General features: G+C 55.3%; 1 protein-coding gene across 1 annotated transcript in view; it reads right to left on the bottom strand.

Moving 5' to 3' along the window:
- CACNA1A (calcium voltage-gated channel subunit alpha1 A) overlaps positions 1-20521 on the bottom strand; it is a 303811-nt gene that overhangs the window by 10167 nt on the left and 273123 nt on the right. Inside the window, 8 exon segments of the mRNA XM_077119400.1 lie at positions 4248-4353; positions 6746-6842; positions 9012-9139; positions 12858-13008; positions 14686-14801; positions 14950-15015; positions 15379-15495; positions 19640-19645. Of these exon segments, the coding sequence (XP_076975515.1) occupies positions 4248-4353; positions 6746-6842; positions 9012-9139; positions 12858-13008; positions 14686-14801; positions 14950-15015; positions 15379-15495; positions 19640-19645 (787 nt within the window).

Here is a 20521-nt window from a genome sequence, read left to right as displayed (position 1 = left end):
TGGAATGAAAGCCAGGGCCGTGATATGCCCCGCTCAGCCCAAGACCCCCGCCTGCTATAACAGCTGCCATCGCCACCACTTGTCCCTGGCCTTCCTGAACCGGGACGCAGGGTTAGCCCGAATCTGGGGCCTTTCGAAGACAACAGCAAACGGCATTCTTGTTTTGGCAAGTTGACGGTTTCCACAGCGGTGGGGTGCCCGTGGCCTTTAGGGAGGTGCCTGGGCAGGGGCTGAGATGTCTGATACTTGTCAGCTTCAGACTTATCTTTTCTCCAAGGCCGTTTCCTGCTGCCACGACATGGCAGAGTCGGTCAGACTCTTGGTGGAAGTTCGAGGACATCTGCGCGGGTCTGGCTATTTAGACGTGCGCAAGACCTGTTTCTTTCAAACGCTCTCCTGGGTCAGTTTCCGGACCCTCTTCCTGAGTGCCTGAGGTCACAGCCCCACTGTCATTCCTGGGGCCCCTCTGCAGCAGTCCCCGTCACTCCCCAACCGGGCACCCAAATGTGGCCCCGAGATCAGCCACATGAGCCAGTGCCCAAGGGAGCAGGCGGCATCGGGCTGGCCCAGCCTCTCTAGTCAGGCCTAAGCCGCCTCTCCTGACCCCAGCTTGCTGCAACCCTGTCCCCAGGTATGATCCCCTGCGTCACCCCGCCTGGGATCCTTCTTTTATCATCTGGAGCCAGAAATGACAAAAGCCCTGCCTTTCCTTCTGTCCGCGTGTCACTGCGTCCCACGTCCGAAGCACCTGTGATCACATCTGCTACGGTCCAGTCACAAAGCACATGGTATGGGTGTCTGATGGGTTCAGGCAGGGCATCACCTCTGCCCTCGTCACCTGGGGGAGGCCAGGGGGACACAGCAGAGCCCCAGGAAGAGAGGCTCGAGGGGTGTGGACTTGGCTTCTAGAAGAAGATGGGATGTGAAGGGAGGAGAATTTTCCCCAGATCAAAGAAGGAGAGTCTCGGGGTGGACGGGACAGTGGGGAGGGGAGAGAGAGAGAAGAGAGAAAAGAGAGAACTAAGCAGAGCAGACCTGCCTTTTCCCTCCCAGGTCTCCAGCAAACAAGGCTTTTTGAAGAGTCTGGAGAACGAGGAGGTTAGCTCAGCCCCGCCCCTGCCCCTGCCCACCGGGAAGGAAGCTCAGTGTGTTCAACTGAAAATAAATCGAGGTGATGGAGATAAAGCGCATTTCACTTTTCGCCTACCCGAGACTCATACCTCCAAAAACAGCTGCCTTTGTCTCTGCTGTTCAGATTGGTGTCCCCAAGCCCTCTGATTTCCCTGAACCACGTGAGCCTAGCTCAGCTGTGCCCTGGGAGGTCACCTCCAAGCCCTCGCAGTGCCTCCCCTGCAAACTGTGGCTTTGTGGACCTGGCGTCTTGGGCCACACTGAAAATCCAAGCTAAATCCAGTGAGACGTAGGGAGGTGGGTCTTGGGCCAGGTAGAATCAGCTTACCCTTTGGAGGGGCTGCTCGGGTGGTCAGCCATACCTACATGACCCAACCCCGATAAAATCCACGGACTCCAGGGCTAGGGTGAGCTTCCCAGGTTGGCAGTACTCCGTGGATGTTGTCACACATGGTGGCTGCAGGAGTTTAGCACCATCTGCACAACTTCTCTGGGAGAGGACAGCTGGCCACTCACGCCGGGTCTCTCCTGCACCCCGCCCCATGCACCCCCTTTAAACCTGTGTCCTTTCGCTATGATAAACCACACGGCGGCTTTTCTGAGGGATCCATTTCATAGATGAAAAAGACAGTGCAGGAAGTGTTCTAAAGCTTTCCCCCCCCCGGATTCTGTTTATTCAATCAGACACAGATCCAGGGATGTAAGTGAATCTCAAGTTCAGAGCCTGCAGCCCACCCTGCCCTAATCAGGTGCGCTTTCTAAATACAGACCATTTCCTCTGGCTGGCTGGTGGCAGGAAGGGAAGTCAGAGCACAAAGATTTGACACACTGCGGCTTTTCTGGGAGGACATGTGCAAGGAGAGAGAGGTGGCTTCCAGGAGCAGAGGGGAACCCCAGGTCGACAGCCAGCAAGGAAACGGGACCTCAGTCCCAGAGTCACAAGAATTGAATTCTGCTAATATCTGAATGAGTGGGAAGCAGATTCATGCTCAGATGTTTCAGAGAAGAGCCTGGCTGACCAACACTTTGATTTCGGTCTCGTGAGACCCTGAGCAGAGAGCTCAGTCGAGCCTGCCCGGATTTCTGCCCCACAGAACCGGGAACTAATAAACGGGTATGTTTTAGGTTTGGGCTAATTTGTTCCGCAGCATTAGCTAACAAATACAGAGACCGAGGATCTGAGAGATGAGGCCCCCTGCCAAGGTTTACAGGTCAGAAATAGGAGCTCAGAGAACATGATTCTCCTCCCCCTCCTGCTTTGTCACCTGCCTGTCACCAGGCAGGTGAGGGAAACAAAGCAAGGGCGCAGACAGGAGCTGGGGCTCAAGTGATGAAGTGCATTGAGCTGCCAGGCAAGTCTGGACTGCTTACCAGTGACTCTTGGTGCGAGAAAGAAACTTCCCTTGTCCTCATCCCATCCTGCTGCCTCACTTTGCTTTTCTTGCACTCTCTTTGGCAGCTCCCCAAACACTTTCCCATCTCCCAGCCCTAGAAGCACCTGCCCACAATTTGCCTCCCTGTATTGTCCCACTGGAAGCAGTCGATTTCCGCTCTCCACCTACCCATCTACTCCCCCTTCCCCCACTCTCCCCACCCCAGGACCCTGGAAGGAACACAGCTCCCTGAGCCTCACTTTCCATCTTTCTGACCTTGAACTTCCCAGGAGCTTCGGTGGGTTTGAGCCCTGACCTCTCTCCCAAGCATCAGTCCCCTCTCCCCATGCGCAGCCCTCGGCAGGACCACCTGTCCTGCCCTCCGCCGGCTCTTCTCCCCAGACCTTGCTTCCTCCCTGCCTCCAGGGTCGATTCTGGCCGTGACCATGCTCCTTCCGGACCCCTCCACCAAGCTGCCTGGTGATGACCCGTCACGATCCACCGGTGACTTTCAGCCTCATCTTCCTGGGCTTCCGGGGACCACATGGCATGTTAACCTCCCCTTTCCAGAAACATCCTTCTGGGGGAGGGGGGCTCTGAGACCCCCACACTCCCTGTTTTCCTCTCACCTCCCTGCTGCCCCTTCTTGGTCTCCTGTGACAATGGAGAGTGACTCTTGGGCTCTGTCTTCAGGGGACTTCTCAGTTGACTCTGCTCCCTTTAGACAGCCGGCCGAGTCCCCTGTCTGTCAGTGCCTGACTCTGCGTCCCTCCCACCCCCCACCCCCTACTCCATGTCTCCATGTGTTTCCATGTGCCTCACCGACACCAAACCCTGCCCTTCCCCAAACTGCCCCTCCCTCCTCTCTCCCCTCTCAGGCATCAGGTTGGCTTCTCTCTTTCCCTCCCGCCCCATATCCCATCTGTCAGCAACCCTGAACACTCAACTCTGGAAATCTCCAGAATCTGAACACTTCTCACCACCCTCGTCTAAGCCGCCATCCTGTCTGTCCATTGGGTCATGGCTTCCTCAGTCATTTCTCCCCGTAGAGGCCAGAAGGAACCCAATCAACTCTGCCCTGGACCCTCACAGGGGACATTGGTGGGGATAGAGCTCTGTGGGACCTCTGACCCCTCCCTCAACTACTCCCTGTCCCCTCCCACCACTGCTTCCTTCCCCACCCCATTCCTCCCCCATGCAGGGGCCCAACCCTGCCTCAGGGCCTTTGCACCTGCTCATCCCTGTGCCTGGGACACTTGCCTCCTAGGTATCTCCGCAACTCATCCCTTCACCGCAGAATCGTCTCAGGGAGGTGTACCCCCCCCCCCACTGGACGTGTCCCCTGTGCTTAGAACAGCACCAGGCCCATATTTGCTGAACGAGTGAACAGAGGAGTGAGTGGAGATGGGGAGAGCAGCAGGGACTTGAGCAGTCTGGTTCCTGCCCCAAATCCTACGTGCGTGTGACCTTTCAGGAACACCCACAGGTGGGGGGTGGCACAGGCTTCGCTTGCGGGGGTCCCCAGGGGAAGTGTTCCTTTCACTTTGTCATGTTGTCTTAACTGGCTACTTTCGACAGCCGGCAGCTCAGTTCAACTCTCGTCACAACTCCTCTGGTTTCGGGCGGGGGACGGAGGGAGGGTCACCTGGCTGCCCCCTGGTTCCCCTCCAAAGACGCCGTCCCCTGCAAGGCTCCGGGGACCCTGTTGCCCTTCCTTTTTTTCGCTCCCATCCCTGCCCTTACCCTTGGCAATCTTGATATCCAGGGCTGTGCGGATCAGAGCCATGAGTGTGGAATTGAAATGTACCGTGTTGTCATCCGCAACCGGCAGGTCCATCCGTAGAAGCCTCTACAGAAAACCAAAGGCGGGGAGGGGGCAATCATTCCCAGGCACCCCTCCCAGTCCCACTGCGAGCTGACCCCCCCTCCCCCCAGAGAGCCCCAGGAAGAACTCTGAGGGCGGTGGCTAAGGCGCACGCCACCCCCCACCCCCGATTACCTGTCCCAGTGCTTGGATTTCCTGATTTTCCTTGGGGGCAGCTGGTCCCCCTTGGTGACTGGGCAAGGAGAGCACTGCGGGCTTTCTTAGGCTCCCGAGCCCATGCCCTTTCCTCTCCCACCTGCTGGACCCTAGAGCTGGCCTCGCCCAAATCCTCGCCTGACCCCAGAGTTCTTCTGGATGGCTCTGTTCCGTTCTGACCCCAGAGAGAAAGAGTGCAAGCCTGATTCTCAGCAGCTCATGCAGCGGCAAGCAGAAGGGTCCAAGGTCACCACCTCTGGGCACCCCCCACCCCCGGCTCGGCCGAGACCAGGACAGACCAGGTGGTCACAAATCACATCATTCCTCTGCAAAGCAGCCCAGTGGACAAGCAGGCAGGCCAGCCCCCCGCGGGCAGGGGGGCCCCTCGCGGACATGCAGCGAGGCTGTGACACACACTGCGTGGCACAGACAGGGGCGCATGCAGACGGAATCTCGAGACTCATTCATAGCTCCGTGGAAAGTGGATCTTGGGGGTGTGTCCAGAGGAGAGGAAGTGGAAGGGGGGCGGGGGGGGGGCGTTCCCGGGGGCCCAGGGAAGAAAAGACTCCCCGGGTCCCAGGCAGGAGCTCTGGTGCTTGGCAGCATGGCTGAGGATGCTGGGCGGGTGGGCTCCATCCCAGAACGAGGTGGCACAGAGATGGGGGTCAAGGGTAAGTTTGCACTCAATGGGGGCGCTTCAGGCACAAAGACAGCGGGAAACACAGAATTGGGGATGAGAAAGGGACTGTAAATCCAGAATGGGACACAAAAGGGAGATTGGAGCAGGGCAGCGAGGGAGGTGGGAGAGAAAAAAACACACATAGAGTAGGCTGTTGGGCACAGCTGTGCAAGCTGTGCACTGCACACAGAGTTCCGTGTTTCAGAAATCGTGAATTTGCCTATTTACTGTGATGACTTTCCAGATGAGCACAGGAAAGTGTCTTGTTCTCATTTCGGTGGGTTAGAACCACGCACCGACTGACAAAGTGTCCTGCAGGAAGGCACCTTTTCCAAATTTGTACTTTATGGTAAAAATGGTACTTTATGAACCAATAATGGTCTTGCACCAGTACACACACACACACACACACACACACTCAGCTAAGCAGAGGCCCAAGAGAAAGGTCATGGGGAAAACTAGGGAGAGGCGGGACAGGTGCCGGCAGGGCTCGCTGTCCTTGCAGCCGGCCGCTGGCCCCAGCACCAGTCTCAACCGGGAAGGGAAATATGGTAAAACAGACAGAACGAGTGGGACATGAGGACAGAGGGGGTGGTACGAGGTTGTGGGGGTGCGGTCACACGAGACAGGAGGTGGGTGGGAGAATGGGATTCTTGGGCAAATTTCTGGGGGGAGTGGGGGAGAGCAGAGAGAAAGATTCAAGGTCATCCCTGGACTTCTTGTGGGGGAGTCAGGGGAACAGAGCATCCGTCCATGGGTGCCGAGGCAGATTCCGGGGCAGGGGACTGGAGGGCAGCCCGGCCCAGCTGTCTGGCGGCAGGACCCTTGCTCCTGCAGCCAGCATGCACACCCCGGTCGGCCATGGTCCCTGCCCCCACCCCGAGGCCCCCTCCAAGGCAGCGTGCATGGCCTGTGTCAGGGTGCCGCGGTCCAGGGGTCCAGCCGCGGCCCGCCTGCCCACTCTGAAACAATGGAGAGGCATGTTGGGATGTCTTGGGGGGTGGAGTAGAGGTGGTCGGCAGAGGGGCGGGGGGCTGGGGAAGCATCTCCGGGGAACTGAGGGGCTGGGAGTGAAAGGGGGGAGGGCATGGGGGGGCTCTGGGGCGCTACTCAGGGAGGTCTCGGCTCCCCCAAGGCCCGAGGTCAGAGATCAGCCTCAGGTGTCTGCACGGAGGGCTGGGGCAGGACTCAAGATACAGAAACGTCGAGACACGGGGCCGGGGTCTTGCTCCCCCTTGCCCAGGGTGGGGGACCAGGTGCGAAGGGGGGGACCTGGGGGTTCCCCTCCCCCTCCCCCCAGTGTGTCGGCCATAATGGAGTCTCTGAAAACACGAAGACATCATCCAAAAGGACAGATACAGTGTGTTTGCGGAGAATCGAGGGACGGTCATAATCAACTGACTTGAGGAGAAAAGAAAAGAGAGAGGAAAAAAAAAAAAAAGAGTAACGCTAGAAAAAGAGAGTTGGCCGGCCCGTTTCCGGTCAGCACTTTAAAAATCCCCAGCGTGCCTGGACGGTGGCTTCGGGGCGGAGGTAGACTACCTTGTAGGCCACGCGGGCCGGGCACTTCTTCCCCAGACCCAGAGGTGGGGACATGTGTCTCAGCATCTGATACATGTCCGGGTAAGGCAAACGGCCCCTGGCAGCACCGAAAACAAAAAAAAAAAACGGGGATGGGAACGCAGAACCAAAGGAAGGGCGAGAAATGGGGGAATAGGGAGAGAAACAGAAGAAGAAGAGGGGGGAAAAAAACCAAAAAACCAAAACCAAAACCAAAACCAAAAACCAAAAAACAAAAAAACCACAGGCGTCGAAAAAATAGAGGAAGATGCAGAGAACAAGAAAATAGGTATTTCAAATAAATAGCAAAGAGGGGAAAACATGGGAGAAAAGGTAATTAAAAAAAGATTATTATTTCACTGCTCATGAGCAGGGAGAGAGACAGAAAAGAGAAAAGTCAAGTTCCGTGTTGACTCTGAGCTGTGGCTGTGGTGGGATTGGAGGGGTGTCTCACTTCGGAGGACCTGGAACCCTGTTTTTGTTGTCGTTAAGTCTTGTTTTGAAAGTTGGGTGAAGTTCTCTGGTTTAGCTGAGGCTGGTCTCTGAGGGGGCCGAGGGAGAGGAGGGAGAACTGAGGCAGCAGGAGAAGGGCTGGGGGCTTCAGGAGGAGGGGAAGAGAGTGGAGGTAATGGTGAAGGGGCTGAAGCAAAGTTACGGCCCCGCCCCCCCCCCCGTGATGTGTCTGATTTGGGGTGCGGTCGAGCCCCTGGGATGGGCAGCTTCAGCTAAGAGCAAGCAGAAATGGCTGAAGGGAACGGAGAGAATATGTTCCATGCTTCATCGAGTCTACGTGACTGCATTCTGTTGGCTAAGAGAGTTTTCTAGTTTAATGCAAGAGAGAGAGATGGCTCTGTTTTTTATATATATATATATATGAAATATATATATTGAAGAACCCCAAGCCACACTCATTCCATTGATGCTAGCAGGTTTTAGTGGAAATCAAACCTTGCAAGCAACCCTATGAGGACATTTCTTGCCTAAGCCGAGAGGGGGAGATATTACTCGCAATAAACTGTACATATCCTTATAATGAATGCGACCGCTGAAAGGAGAAGAGAGGGGGTTAGTGGAGGCATGGGTTTGAGCCATGTTCGTCCTGGCTCCCGCACGTGCAGAGAGCTCATGGCGCCAGGAGCTGGGGACCCCCTGGCTTGCAGGAGTCAGGGAGAATTGGGATGAGCAAAGGCCCCAGCTGCGTTCCTAGAGCCTGGGGCTAAAGGTTCTGGTCGGGGTTAGTGTGGGAGCTCTGGGCTAGGGACACCTCTCCCAGGGCTCTGTCTGCACGCCCCTCTTCCACAGTCTACGTGGCCTAAACTAGGGGTTTGTGGAATAGAGGATGGGGGGACAGCATCCAACTGCTGTGACCTAAAATCAAAAGAGGAAAAATTAGGAACCAGCCTCGTGCCAAGCCCCAGTCCCGTGGCCTCATGGGGAGCTTAGCTGAGGCAGCGGAAATGCAGGGGGCCTGTCTCCTCGCAGACTTCCATGAGAGGCTAGAGGAAGAGGAGCTCAGGGCCTGAGCCCAGCCTGCACTAGAATCCCCTATTGGTGATTTTGTGGGCTCTGAGCCTCCGATTGTGCTTCAGAGATTCTTGTGTCCCACAAGAACTTGGTGCTTAGTGGGCACTCAATACATGTGCATGGGTGGGGCGGACACCCCACCTCCACCTCAAAAATACCATCGCCCTTAGCCAGGTGTTATGGAGATGGGAGAGTGCTTTCCCTTTGTGGCCACAAAGATCCAAGGGCTCCGGGGATCCTGGGTTGACACATACCCCCACCCCCACTTGTCCCGTATCCCTGGCCTTGTACAGTGAAAGCTGGGTTCTGCCACTCTGGTCTTTCGGCCAACCCCCGTCCACCAAGGGAGCTAGGCCAGCCCCTCTCTCCACACTCTGAAGAGAACCATGGATGAAAGGTCTCCAGGGTCCCTTCTGGGTCTTGGGTGGACAACCTTGTCCTCACCACCTGGAGGCTTTGCACTGAGGGGGAGAATGATAACTCATAGGAGACAAGGGTTCTGCAGAACTCTTCCCGGTTGCCCGCCTCCTGCATTTCCCAGAAAGCTGGGGTTTGAGCAGAGATGGCAACCAAGGATGTCGGTTCTCATCTTTTCTCTGGATCTACGTCTGCCCGCCCGTGAGATCCTCTCCAGCTCCCCAGGGTTTGGGGCCTGAACTAGCCTCTGCTCCAGCTCCAGGGAGAAGGGGGTGCTGTGGTCCGAGCGTTCTGGATGGCTTCTTACCAAGCCGCAGGGTCGTACTCAGCCCAGACACGCACGTATTCATCCAGGTGGTGAGGGCCCAGGATGGAGGAGTCTCGGGTGAGGTACTCGAAGTTGTCCATGATGACAGCCACAAAGAGATTCAGCATCTGCGGGGACCCCAGGGGGCCAAGAGGGGGCAGGGGAGGGTAAGAGAAAGAGAGAGAGGGTGACATACCCAAATGCACACATACAAGGGGCCCAGAGGGAGAGAAGGAAGGGAGATGAGAGAAAGAGGGAGGCAGAGAGAGAAAGAGATGGGGCAGGGAGAGAGAGAGACACACGCTCATGCAGGGAGGCCCAGAGAGAGACAGAGAAGATGGGAAGGGGGCAGAGAAACAGAGACAGGTAGACGAAGAGGCGAAACCAAGAGTGATGGAAAGAGAGTTGGAGGTGGGGTGGGGATGCAAGGTTATTTGAAACAGAGGCCCACTCAAAGGAGCTCACCACGTCCCCAAATCCTACCACAGTTAATCCTACAAGGCTCAAGTGAAAGCTTCACGGCACAAGAACCTTTTCTTGCTTGCCCAAGGAAGAGCCTGCCACTCAGCAAATATATTTTGGATAGATGGATGGATGGATGGAAGGAAGGATGGCCTTTCATGCTTTTGTCTGCATCTTGTAGCATCTTTTCATCAGCTCTTCTAACACATGGCACTCTGGGAACTTGCATCAGTCTTTCTTTCCAGCATCTGCTCTCTTTTTGGGTAACGGTGCTTGGGGAATCTCTTGCTCTACCAGACTCTTAGATTCCATAGTTAGGTGTGGCTCACCCCAGTTCACAACTCCACAGACGGGGGCCACATAATGCAGGTGATCCAATGAGAACATTCCTTGGATTTTTGCTGGAGCTCTGGCAGCCATTTTGCCCACATGAGGAGAGTCTGTGTATGAACTCAGAGCAGTGTGGAGAAAAACAGCTGAGAGATGAGGGGCCTGCTTCCTGGGGTCCAGCCTTGCCTGCACGTTTCACTTACACAAATCTGTGAACTGCATATTTTGATAAAGTCGGTTTCAGCTAAGTTTCTGTTAGTTGAATCCAATTTGGTGAACTCTAGTCTATTTCCTGCTCACCTGCGGATCACTCTTTGAGGCCTCTTCGTTCTCCCAGTTTGAGTCCCCACCCCATCAAAGCACGTATTATCATTGTCTGTTAACTTGTCTGCCCAACACCCCTGTAAAGTGTAAGAGAAATGCATTCTCTCCCATATCCCCTGAGCCTAATGTAAGGCCCAGAATATATTTAATATTTAATAAACATTTAAATATGAACATGGTAGGTACTTAATAAATGATTTGCTATCCTAGGTGTCCCTGACTGTCTTAGTTTGCTTGAATGGCTATGACAAATACCACACACTGTTTGGCTTAAATGAGAATTTACTGCCTCATGGATTTGGAAGCTAGGAGTCCAAAATTAAGGTTATCAGCAGGCCATGATTTCTCCTGAGGCCTGTAGCATTCTGACGCTGGCTGCTGCAAGCTTTGGGATTCTTTGGCTTGCATCTCTGCCTCTGTCACATGGAATCTGTCTCTTGGCCTCCTCTTGTGGCTTTCTCTGACTTCTACTTGTGCATCTGATTCTCTGAGTTTCTGCATGATTTCCTCTCTATATTAGGACTCCAGATGCATGGATGACGTCTCGTCCTAATTCAACGTGGCTTGGTCTAAATAAAATCTTCAAAGACCATATTCACAAATGAGTCCACATCTTAATTAATAAGAACATCTTCAAAAAGTCCTAGTTACACATCCACAGGAATGCAGATTGAGATGCGAACATGCATACCTCTTGTGGGAGTTGTGATTCCACCCCCAATACTAACTTAAATGACTCTGTTTCAAATTTCTCACTTCACGATGTTGATGGAGCACTGCTGTGTCCCAGCTACTGTCCTGGGTGCTTGGGATACAGTTCTTCGGGGGTTGGTATCAAGTCACAGACCTCTAGGGTTGCCTGCCTTCCCTAGATGGGCTGTGTTAGAAGACTTTGTCCCCACCGCTGTTTGGAAGAGGTTGCCATTTCTGATTCTCTTTTCTGAGAATTTGGAACTGGGCGATGGAGCCACTGAGTCAGCAGCTTTAGATGCTGGACTGGGGAGGCAGCTTAAGGCCGTGGCTGGTGTGAGGCCACGTGGTGAGAATGGGCCGACAGATTCTGATGCTTGGGTCGGGCGTCTGCAAACCACATCTTCCCTACTCCCAGCTGGCTTCTGGCTCCATCTTGCCCATGGAAGTCAGGATACCAGACCAGGGTAGGAAAGGAGATGAGGTGCCTGCTTCTAGTGTGGGGTGGCAATTGTCCAGGGCATCAGACAGCTCAAGAACCAGCACCCCCTTGGAGGTTGTGTCTGCTGCTAGTCTGAATTCCCAGCCTCGTGGTACTTCCCCCTCAGAGCCAGGGACTCGGACACGTGATCTCCTGGTGCTAATAACATGTCCCTTTCCTTTTAATTCTGTCCTGCAGTTAGTAATCCTCGGAAACTTCAGCATCCTCTGATTGGCCTTTCAACTCTGTGTGGCCAATCCCTGTCATTAAATCCCCTCTGAATGAAATACCGGCTCTCCTGTGTTCTGTTGGAATCAGGGAGCAAAGAGAACAAAAGTGTTGAAGCCCCAGAGAGACTGTGAGAGTCTAAACAGAAAGCAAGTCAGAGGGGGGCACCTACTCTGACTCCTCATTATTATTATTTTCCTCTCCTGGTTCCTGGTTTCAATTTTTTTGCCAGTGTTACCCTCAGGTCCTATGAGACTCATTTTTTTTCTTTCTTGAAAATTTATCTTTTACTGGTGACACCGGATTCTATTCCTTTCAAAACCTTACAGCACCCTAGAGGATGTTTATGGAGCTGAATCCTTCTCGCTTCCTGACTGAACAGGAGGCACCCAGCTTGTGGAGAGAGATGGGAGTTTCCCACGGCTGAATTAGACAGAAGGGCCTTGGGGCCATTTCTTAACGCCAGTGATTTTTCCCTCACTGTAACCCACTGATTCTCAAATGGAGGCAATTTGACTGCCCCCAAGGGAATATCTGGCAATGTCAGAAGCCACTCCTGATTGTCATAACTGGATGGAGGTGGGTGTGTGGTAGCATCTAGTGGGTCGAGGCCAGGGATGCTGCTAAACATACTAAGTAAGCAGAGGAAAGCTGCCAAGATAAAGGATGATCCAGACCCAAATCTCAAAGCCCAGATGGAGAAACCTTGGTTCACCTATGTTTTGGTTTGGTAAAGCTGCCAGAATGCAATATAACAGAAGTGAGTTGGCTTTCACAATGGAGATTTATTACTTGCAATTTACAGTTCTAAGGTCATGAAAATGTCCCAGTTAAGGTATCAACAGGACGATACCTTCTCTGCAAACTGGTTACAGGCAAGTTTGGGCTCCTCTGACAGATAGCAAAGCACAGGGTGACGCCTGCTGTTCCTTCTCTCCCAGGTTTCATTGCTTCAGCTTCTGGCTTCAGGGGCTCCCTCTGTTTTCTGTGAGTCGTCTCTTAGCTTCTCTGGGGCTTTTCTCTGAATTTCATCTTTTAGATTCTGTATGTGTTTATACTCTTACAAACGATTCCAATGAAAGGATTAAGACCCACTTTGAATGGGCTGGGTCACATCTCAATCGAAATAACCAAATCAAAAGCTCCCACGTCCTACAGGTCTGCACCCACAGGAATGGATTTAAAGAATATGATCCTCTCTGGGTTATATACAACTTCAAATGACCACAATCAAATCTAAGGCTGGCTCAGAGTGCACTTACGGGGACACAGCCACACCATAAACCCACTCCCCAGAAAGGGAGCCAGGCCTGAGGAGTTCACAGACTCACCAGAAATGAGCAGAGGAAGATGAAGGAAACGAAGTAAAAATAAGCAAATTCGTTGCCACACTCGGGAGTCAAGATGCCAGAGTTCTTGTCACACGGCTTCCCGCTGAGGCAGGAGAGCATGATGTTGTGCCAAGCTTCCCCGGTGGCACTCCTGAGGACAGAGAGGGGGGCATCAGGGACCTGGACATCTAGCCAGGTCTGAACACCGGTGCCCCACAAGGCACGGCAGAGCTGGGAAGTTAAGCACTTGGGTTCTGGCTGCACCTCCTTTATAGGGGAGCTCAGAGAGGGATTCCATCCTTGACTGTGCATTAAAGCCCACGGAGAGTTTTTTTTTTTTTTAAATGTCAATGCCAATGCCTCTCCCCAATAAATATGGGTTCAAATTATCTGGGGTGGGATTTGGGGATACAGGTATGTTTTAAAAGCCTCCAGGTGGCTGTTATCTCTTGATACTCTCTCCCTCCATCACTTTGCTCTAGACTCATGAGCTTCTCACTGCCTTCCAACATGCCAGCCATGGTTCTGCCCCAGGACCTTTGCACTTGCCATTCCTGCTCTCTGCCTGGAATGTCAACCCCCACATGTCTACATGGCTCCCTTCCTCACCTGCTTTTCTCAAGTGTCACCCCTGATGGAGGCATCCTTGACCACCTTATTTAAAATGGTGATCCATCTCCTCTAGAAGGGGATCCTTCTAGCATTACAACTGCAAAGTCAGGATTTAACAAATGATTATAATAACGGAATCATTATGTAGATACTTCCTTTACACTTTCTAGTATATTAGAATAGCCAGAAGGAAATACCTGAAATTACCAAACTATAATCCAGCTGCCTTGATCTTTGATAATGATCGTGTAACCAAGTACCCTTTATTTTGTGATTATAAAAATCTTGTGACTGACCTCCACTTGTACCCCCTTACCTTGTTTTTCAACTTGAGGGTCTTATGATCGCTAAAGACAGCCCCTAATGTTTGTTAATGAACAGTCTTGAGGCAGTTTGGAACGAACCTATCCCAATTCCAAAACTATCTTGCTAGATGGGGCTGGATCTAACCAAAATGGGCCCGCCTGACATGCACAGTAACTTCAAATTTAACTTATAAGTGACTGATACCGCATTATAACACAACATTTTCTTCCATACATTCTGTGGCTAAGCATGTAAGCAATCTGTACATGCTCAATAATTAGATCATCTGTAACTTGGTCATCTTGTGCCATTGAGCTCATTATTCTAAAACCTGCCCATCCTTTCGTACTATAAAACGATCAGAATGACTGCAATTCAGTGAGACTGATTTTTAGGTGGAGAGGCCATCTGATCTTCTTCTTCATGCTTAGCAATAAACTCGAGAGAGATCCGAGACCCTGGTGTCTCAGGAATTGGTCATGTGACTGCGCCCGATTAGATGACTGATCATCTGTTTCCCTCACGGGGACATAAGCTTCAAGAGGATGGACAGTGTTGTGTCTTCTCCTCTGCTTTGTTCCCTGCTCTGAGCTGGTACCTATAGCAGTGCCCCAGCACACAGCAGGTGCTCAATACATCTCTGTTTGAATGAACAGAGGAACTCTAAATGCCTTCCATAGCTTGTGTCCCACAGCTTTTAGCTCTTGTTATGCCAGGGTTCCTGGAACCCCGAAAGCTCACACTCCCACGCCTCCACGGAACTGAAGCATGAAGACACAGCCCAAACCATAAGAGAAGCGGGAGGACACGCCCTCACCATAAGAGAAGCGGGAGGACACGCCCCCACCGGAAGAGATGCGGGAGGACACGCCCCCACCGGAAGAGAAGGGTGAGGGCCTGCGAGCCTCACCGGAAGAGAAGCATGAGGGCCTGGAAGAAGGTCCGGAAGTTGTTGTGCTCAGTGATTTGGAAGTCATCCTCATCACTGTCCTCATCCTCCACGTCGATGCCGATGTTGCCAAACACCTGGGGAGGTGGAGGGCGATGACAGGCGTGATGGTGCCTCAAGGAGGCCCGGATGCTTCTTTGAATAGGGCTCCCCGGCCCCGCCCTTGCCCCAGGGCAGCTGCCCCCTTTGGGGCACCCTGGGAGCTTTAAGGGCACCCGCCCTCACCTGCATCCCGATGATGGCGTAGATGAAGAAAAGCATAGCAATCAGCAGACAGACATACGGCAAGGCCTAGAGGGAAGAGAGGCAGTGAAGAGGGGCGTGGGGTGGGGTAGGGGAGCCTTTACCGACAGGAATGCTGCTTCCCTCCCTTGTCCCCATGCCCTGCCCCACTGGATTCGGTGGCCACATGCTACACTAGAGGGGCGCCAGTGCTGGTGGGCATCTTTGGCGGCGCTGGGATGAACCCATAGTCCAAGGCTTCAGGGGGACCCCCTAGGGCTCTCAGGATGCTCCAGGGAAGGGAGTTAGACGAGAGCTTTGCAGGTCACAGATCCATCAGAGAGGCATTTCCAGCTTCCGTTTCTGGATTCAGCTGGAGCACAGGGTACACTCTTCTCAGCCCAGGGTGGGCGGCAAGGGGCAGGGACTCACCTTGAAGGACTGCACAAAGGTCCACAGGAGGATGCGGATGGTGTAACCCTGACGGAGGAGTTTGATGAGCCGGGCTGCTCGGAAGAGGCGGAGGAAGCTGAGGTTGATGAAGTTGTTCTGGGGAGATGGAGAAAGAGGGGTGACCATCCACCCATCCCCAGGGACTCAGAGCTGTCACCACTCACAGAGGCCCCTACGTGAAGCCAACCAACAGGAAAAAGCAAGCCAGACCCCAAATAAGGAGGGAGAGGAGAGAAAGCACTATTAATGCAATGGTGCAGAGGAAAAAACTCGAAAAGGGGGAGAAGTCTGGGGGAGAGAGAGGGTGGGAGGAAGGAAGAGGCATCAACTCAAAAGCATAAACCCTCCCTGCCAGCCCCACCCCCAAAGGGAAAAAGGAAGGGAAAGGAGGAGGAAGGGACAGGCGAGGGGTGGGAGAAGGGAGGGCAGGGGGAAAGAAATAACAAAAGAACAAGGAAAAGAAAATATATCCGAATCATCCAATCAGGAAAAAAATCGAGATGGTTTTTGTTTCTCCCAACAACCAAATGCACTGAGACGAGAGGACACAAGCGGGTCAAGTTGCCAAATCCATCACACGTGTACGATGCAGAAATACCACGGCGGGGGCGGGGGAGGGGAGCCAGCACGCTCAGGCCGGGTGGGGGGAAGTGTGCGTGTTCCGAAGGCACGTTAAGCTCCGGGCCAGAAATGCATCTGTCCTGAGACTCACCGGGCATCCTGCCCTGCCCTGCCGAGATGCCCACCCGCTCCTTCCCGCCCTTTCCTCACCCCACGGCCAAGAGGAGCAACGCAGGAGCCAACTGGGAGAAGCGGAAAAGCATCTTTTCTTACCCCCTTGGCGAGCGGGAATGGGGAGGACGGGAGGGAGCTGGGGCTGTTCGGCTGCAGGGTGAGTCCTCGCTGCCCGCTGAGTCCGAGAAGATGCATTTGGGGCCCTTTTCCCCCCTCTCAGGGATGGCTTCTCAGCTTCTGGGGCTGGGTGGAGTAGCACGGGACCAGGCCTGCGGGAAGCAGGAAGTACGCAGCTCCCGTGGGTGAGCTCGGGACGGCCCGGGCCCACCGAGGGGCCGGTGCTGGGCGCGGGGAGGGTGGGCCGTCCCTGCCCCCAGGATCTCCCTGAGCGGCCCCCCTGCCTCGGCTTGCAGACCCCCTGTCTATCCACTCTCTCTCTGCCTCCTCCCACCCAAGCCAGAATCCGGGTGCCGACAGCGGGGCGGGGGTGGGGGGTGGGGTGGGCAGGTGGGGGGGCCAGCTGGCAATGATGGGCCTACGGTGTCCCCGGCTCTGCCTGCTGGGGCTTCAGGGGACATCGGTGTGTGTGTGTGTGTGTGTGTGTGTGTGTGTGTGTGTGTGTGTGTGTGTGTGTGTGTGTGTGTGTGTGTGTGTGACGTCAAAAGTCACACATGGGCCAAATCTGGCTGATGGAGCCCTCTCGTTAGGCCTGAACAGGGCCTTCAAAAAATAAAAAGTGGCCAATATATTTTTTTTTTCAAAAAGGGAGACTTCGCTTAAAATTCGGGCTTTCTGGCAACACCGGGTTTGCTTCTGCCAATTGGTTGGGGACTCAGTCGCCGCCCCTTTGAAACAGCTCTCCCATTTGCTGAGGTCCCCAATGGCCTGGAAGTGGTGCCAACTTCCCTGGTTTTCAGCCTCTGCTCGGCTCTCCTGGGCATCTGAATTTCAGCGCTGTCTCAGGTGGACCCAGAAATCCTCCTTTAGCGGCCAGTTGCCAGGAGGGCCAAAGCCAAGAGGAGAGGCAAGTCTCCTAAGTGGGGCCTGGACCGAAATCTGCTGTTTGATTCGGAGGGTTCTTGGATGCAGGCTGGTGCCGAGACCTGCATTGGCCTAGCTGTCCCTCACAGGTTGTCAGGCCCAGTAACTGTTCTCGGTCTCCACAGCGTCCCCATTTGGGTGACAGATTTTACAGACATTCCCATTTGAAGGTCTCAAGGCCTTCCCAGCCAAGGGGGTAGAGCTTGCACTGCTGCTGGAGGTGGGAGGCAGGGGCAGGGGTCAAGGGACTCCAGGGGCTAGAAAGAGGCCTTCGGACCTGGTGTCACTGTCTAGAAGAATCTTTGGGACGCGTGAGGTGGCCTGTGGGCCTCTGGGTTGGGAGAACGGGCTGGGAGCAGGGTGGTCCTACCCTGACATGGGGCCCAGATGCTGTGAGCATGTCCCATGCACCTCTAAGAAGCCTGGGCTTGGCTAAACATGTCGCCCTCCAGGCCCCCTGACCTGACCCCAGAACCCAGCTCCACCTGGGGATGGGGTGGCTGGCCCAGCTGTCCCCCAGCCCCCACCCGTCCATCCCCCGAGGTACAAGCCATCCCTTCCACGGGGCGGATCGGAACACGTAGGCTCGCAGAGCATGCAAAGGCAGGCAGGCCCTGGAAGCAGCCTCGGTGGGCTCGGGGCAGAGCAGGGGAGCCTCGGGCCATGCAGGAGAAGCTGGGGGCAGGGGGCTTGGGGGGACATGCGTGCAGAGAGCATGCTGCCTTCTCGGAGTTGAGTGAGAAGGGAGACACACGAGGTGGGGGGGAGGGGAGATGAGGGAGGTTGGGGAGGCGGGGCCTGGTAAAGCAGGGACCCACCCTCCACCCACCCACCCCCGCCAGCTGCAGACTTGTCTGCCTGAGGTCCTCAAAAGCCCCCATAAATCCTGACCCACTCCCCCCTCCCCAGCTCCCACTTCTCAACCCAGCTTTCCTCTCCTGGACCCCTGTCCTGAGCAACTTCCCGGGTCTAGCCCCTCACAGCACCCTCGGCAGGCTTGGGGGCACAGTGTCCCGGGAGCACTGGGAGGGACGTGGCACTCACCCACCCGCAGGGAAATCCTGCCACTGGCTGGCTTCCTGAGGGGACGGCAGGGAAGACCACGGCAGACCCGGCCGGGACGTCAGCGTTGAGCTTTAGACCCCATAACACCTGCCGGCTCTCCTGGGGTGTCCTAAAGGCACCTCAAACTCTCCATGTTCCTACTCAATGCTGTCCCGCCCTCCTGGTTCTCTCCCCACCGTTTCCCCTGTTCATGGCAGATCTGGTTTCCCCTTCCCACCACTACCTCTATCCCCCTCAGCCCAAACCCACTCCCCTCACCTGGTGACACCTGTACCCCCACGCCCCCGAGATGGCCAACCTCCCCCAGCTCTCTGCCTCCCCTACTCTCTCTCACCCTCCTAGGATTCCTGTTGGCCACGCCCATCCCAGCTCCCTGCTGAGCTGCTCCTTGCTTTGCACACCCAGTGGTCTCATCTAATCACATGTCTCACCCAGCCCCTCTCTGACTCCAGGTCCTCCCTGGGCCTCTCCCGGTGCTTAGGACAAAACCCGGATTCTATCATAAAGCTCCCAGGGGCCTGCCTCCTCCTGCCCTTTGGGCTTCCTCTACTCTCTGTGCTGCACCCACACCCCTTACCTCCACGACCCTACTCCACTCCCAGCTCCGTTCTGCCCCAGGACCTTTGCATGCCCAGAATCTCCCGGTTTCTCCCCTCTCTGCCTCGGGAGCACTGTTGCAGTTAACGATTTCAACTGGGTTTGGGGGGCCTGCCTCCCTCAACTGGCTGCCTTCTGCCCATCGCCCCATGTGTGGCACCCAACGGGGCTTATTAGACGGTGACCGAGTGCCTGGGTGCAGCCAGCAGTGGCGGCCTCTCCGCGGCCAAGGTGTCACGTGGTTGCGGGGGAAAGCTGGGGGGGGAGCGTCCTTCAATGAGAATCCTGAGTGTGTGGGCGAGGGGGCAGGGGCAGGTGGGATTGAGCGGGATTTGGGGGTGTGCAAGTGTGCGAGGAGCCGAGGGAGAGCTGGAGAAGGTAGGGGGTGCATGTGTGTGTGTGCGTGCGCGCGTGTGCCTCGGGTGGCTCTGGGGGCCGGGCTGTTTGTCAGGGAGGGGAGTGGGCGCTCCCCCCTCCCGCCGGTCCCCGCGGTCGCCCTGCGCAGAGAAAGGCTCCCACCCCAAAGATGCTCACCAAACTCCACCCCCACCACCCGAGAAACCCCCAACTCTAAAAACCTGAGAAACACCACTAGAGAGAGTCAGAGGGGGCGGGGGGGGGGAGAGGGAAGGGAAGTGTGGGGCACAGACAGAAGAGGGGGGAGAGGAAGTGGGGGGGGCATCAGGCATTCCCAGTTAGAAAGACCGGGGGGGGGGGGGGCGCGCGCCGTGCCAGGCTGCCACGAGAAGATGCGTCCGCGGTTAATGTAGGCATTTAGGCTTCAGAAAGAAGTAAAACCAACCGGATTCTAGATGCAGGTGTTGAAGATGAGTGGGGAGCGGGCGGGGGCAGTTGGGGAGGCGCGTTCAGCGGTTTTTTTAGGTTGATTGGTAACCAGTGCCAAAAAAAAAAAAAAAAAAAAAAAACAATGGGTGTTTCGGTTCCCCGGGCGGGGAGTGGGGTGGCGGGTGTGGGAGAGAGTCATTGGCGTTATGAGCACACAGACCACGCCATGGGTGAACAAATGAGGTTCATAGTGCATTTTGATTGGATGAGTTTTTCAGACGGCGTTGCGCCAAGATACAGTTTAAAGAGCAGGCATGGAAAGAGACAAGACAAGAAACACAGTCATTATCCATCGCCCGCCGGGCACACCCGCCCGGCCGCCCGCCCCCCCACCCCCAGCGCCCCGCGGGGGGCGGCTGCCCTGTGCCCGCACCCCCACCCCTCCCCCACCTCACCCTCCACGAATCCTGGGAACTTGCCCTCCCCAGGGTCCTGGCTGCTCCCCTGCCCCCCACTGCGACCTCGGGGGGTGGGGTAGGTGGGGGGTGGGGCTTACCTGGGAGGCAGCAGAGGGGCGGACTCAGAGGCCCTTGCAGCCCCCCTCCCCCACCCGCACCCCTCCAGGCAGGGAGTCAGTCCTTCTAGAAGGGCCCAAACACCCACCCTCTATTCCCCACCCCCCCAAAATGATTGCAATTCCGGACCAGGGCTGGCGGACCAGTGCAATCTCAAGGATGTTAAAGGTGACGGCAGCTCTAAGTGAGCTCTGCTTTGTCCACTGCTCTGCCCCAGCCTTAGGCCAACTCCTGGTCCCCAGCAGGAGCCCACTGTGTCACAGGTGGATGTCTGGGGGACCCTGGGGTCTCGTGGAAGCCCGATGAGGCTGCTGCATCCTGAA

This window comes from Tamandua tetradactyla, chromosome 11 (genome assembly GCF_023851605.1).
Source record: "Tamandua tetradactyla isolate mTamTet1 chromosome 11, mTamTet1.pri, whole genome shotgun sequence".
In the NCBI taxonomy this organism is placed as follows: domain Eukaryota; kingdom Metazoa; phylum Chordata; class Mammalia; order Pilosa; family Myrmecophagidae; genus Tamandua; species Tamandua tetradactyla.
The sequence above is the reverse complement of the archived record's forward strand: the minus strand, read 5'-3'. Positions and strand labels throughout refer to the sequence as shown.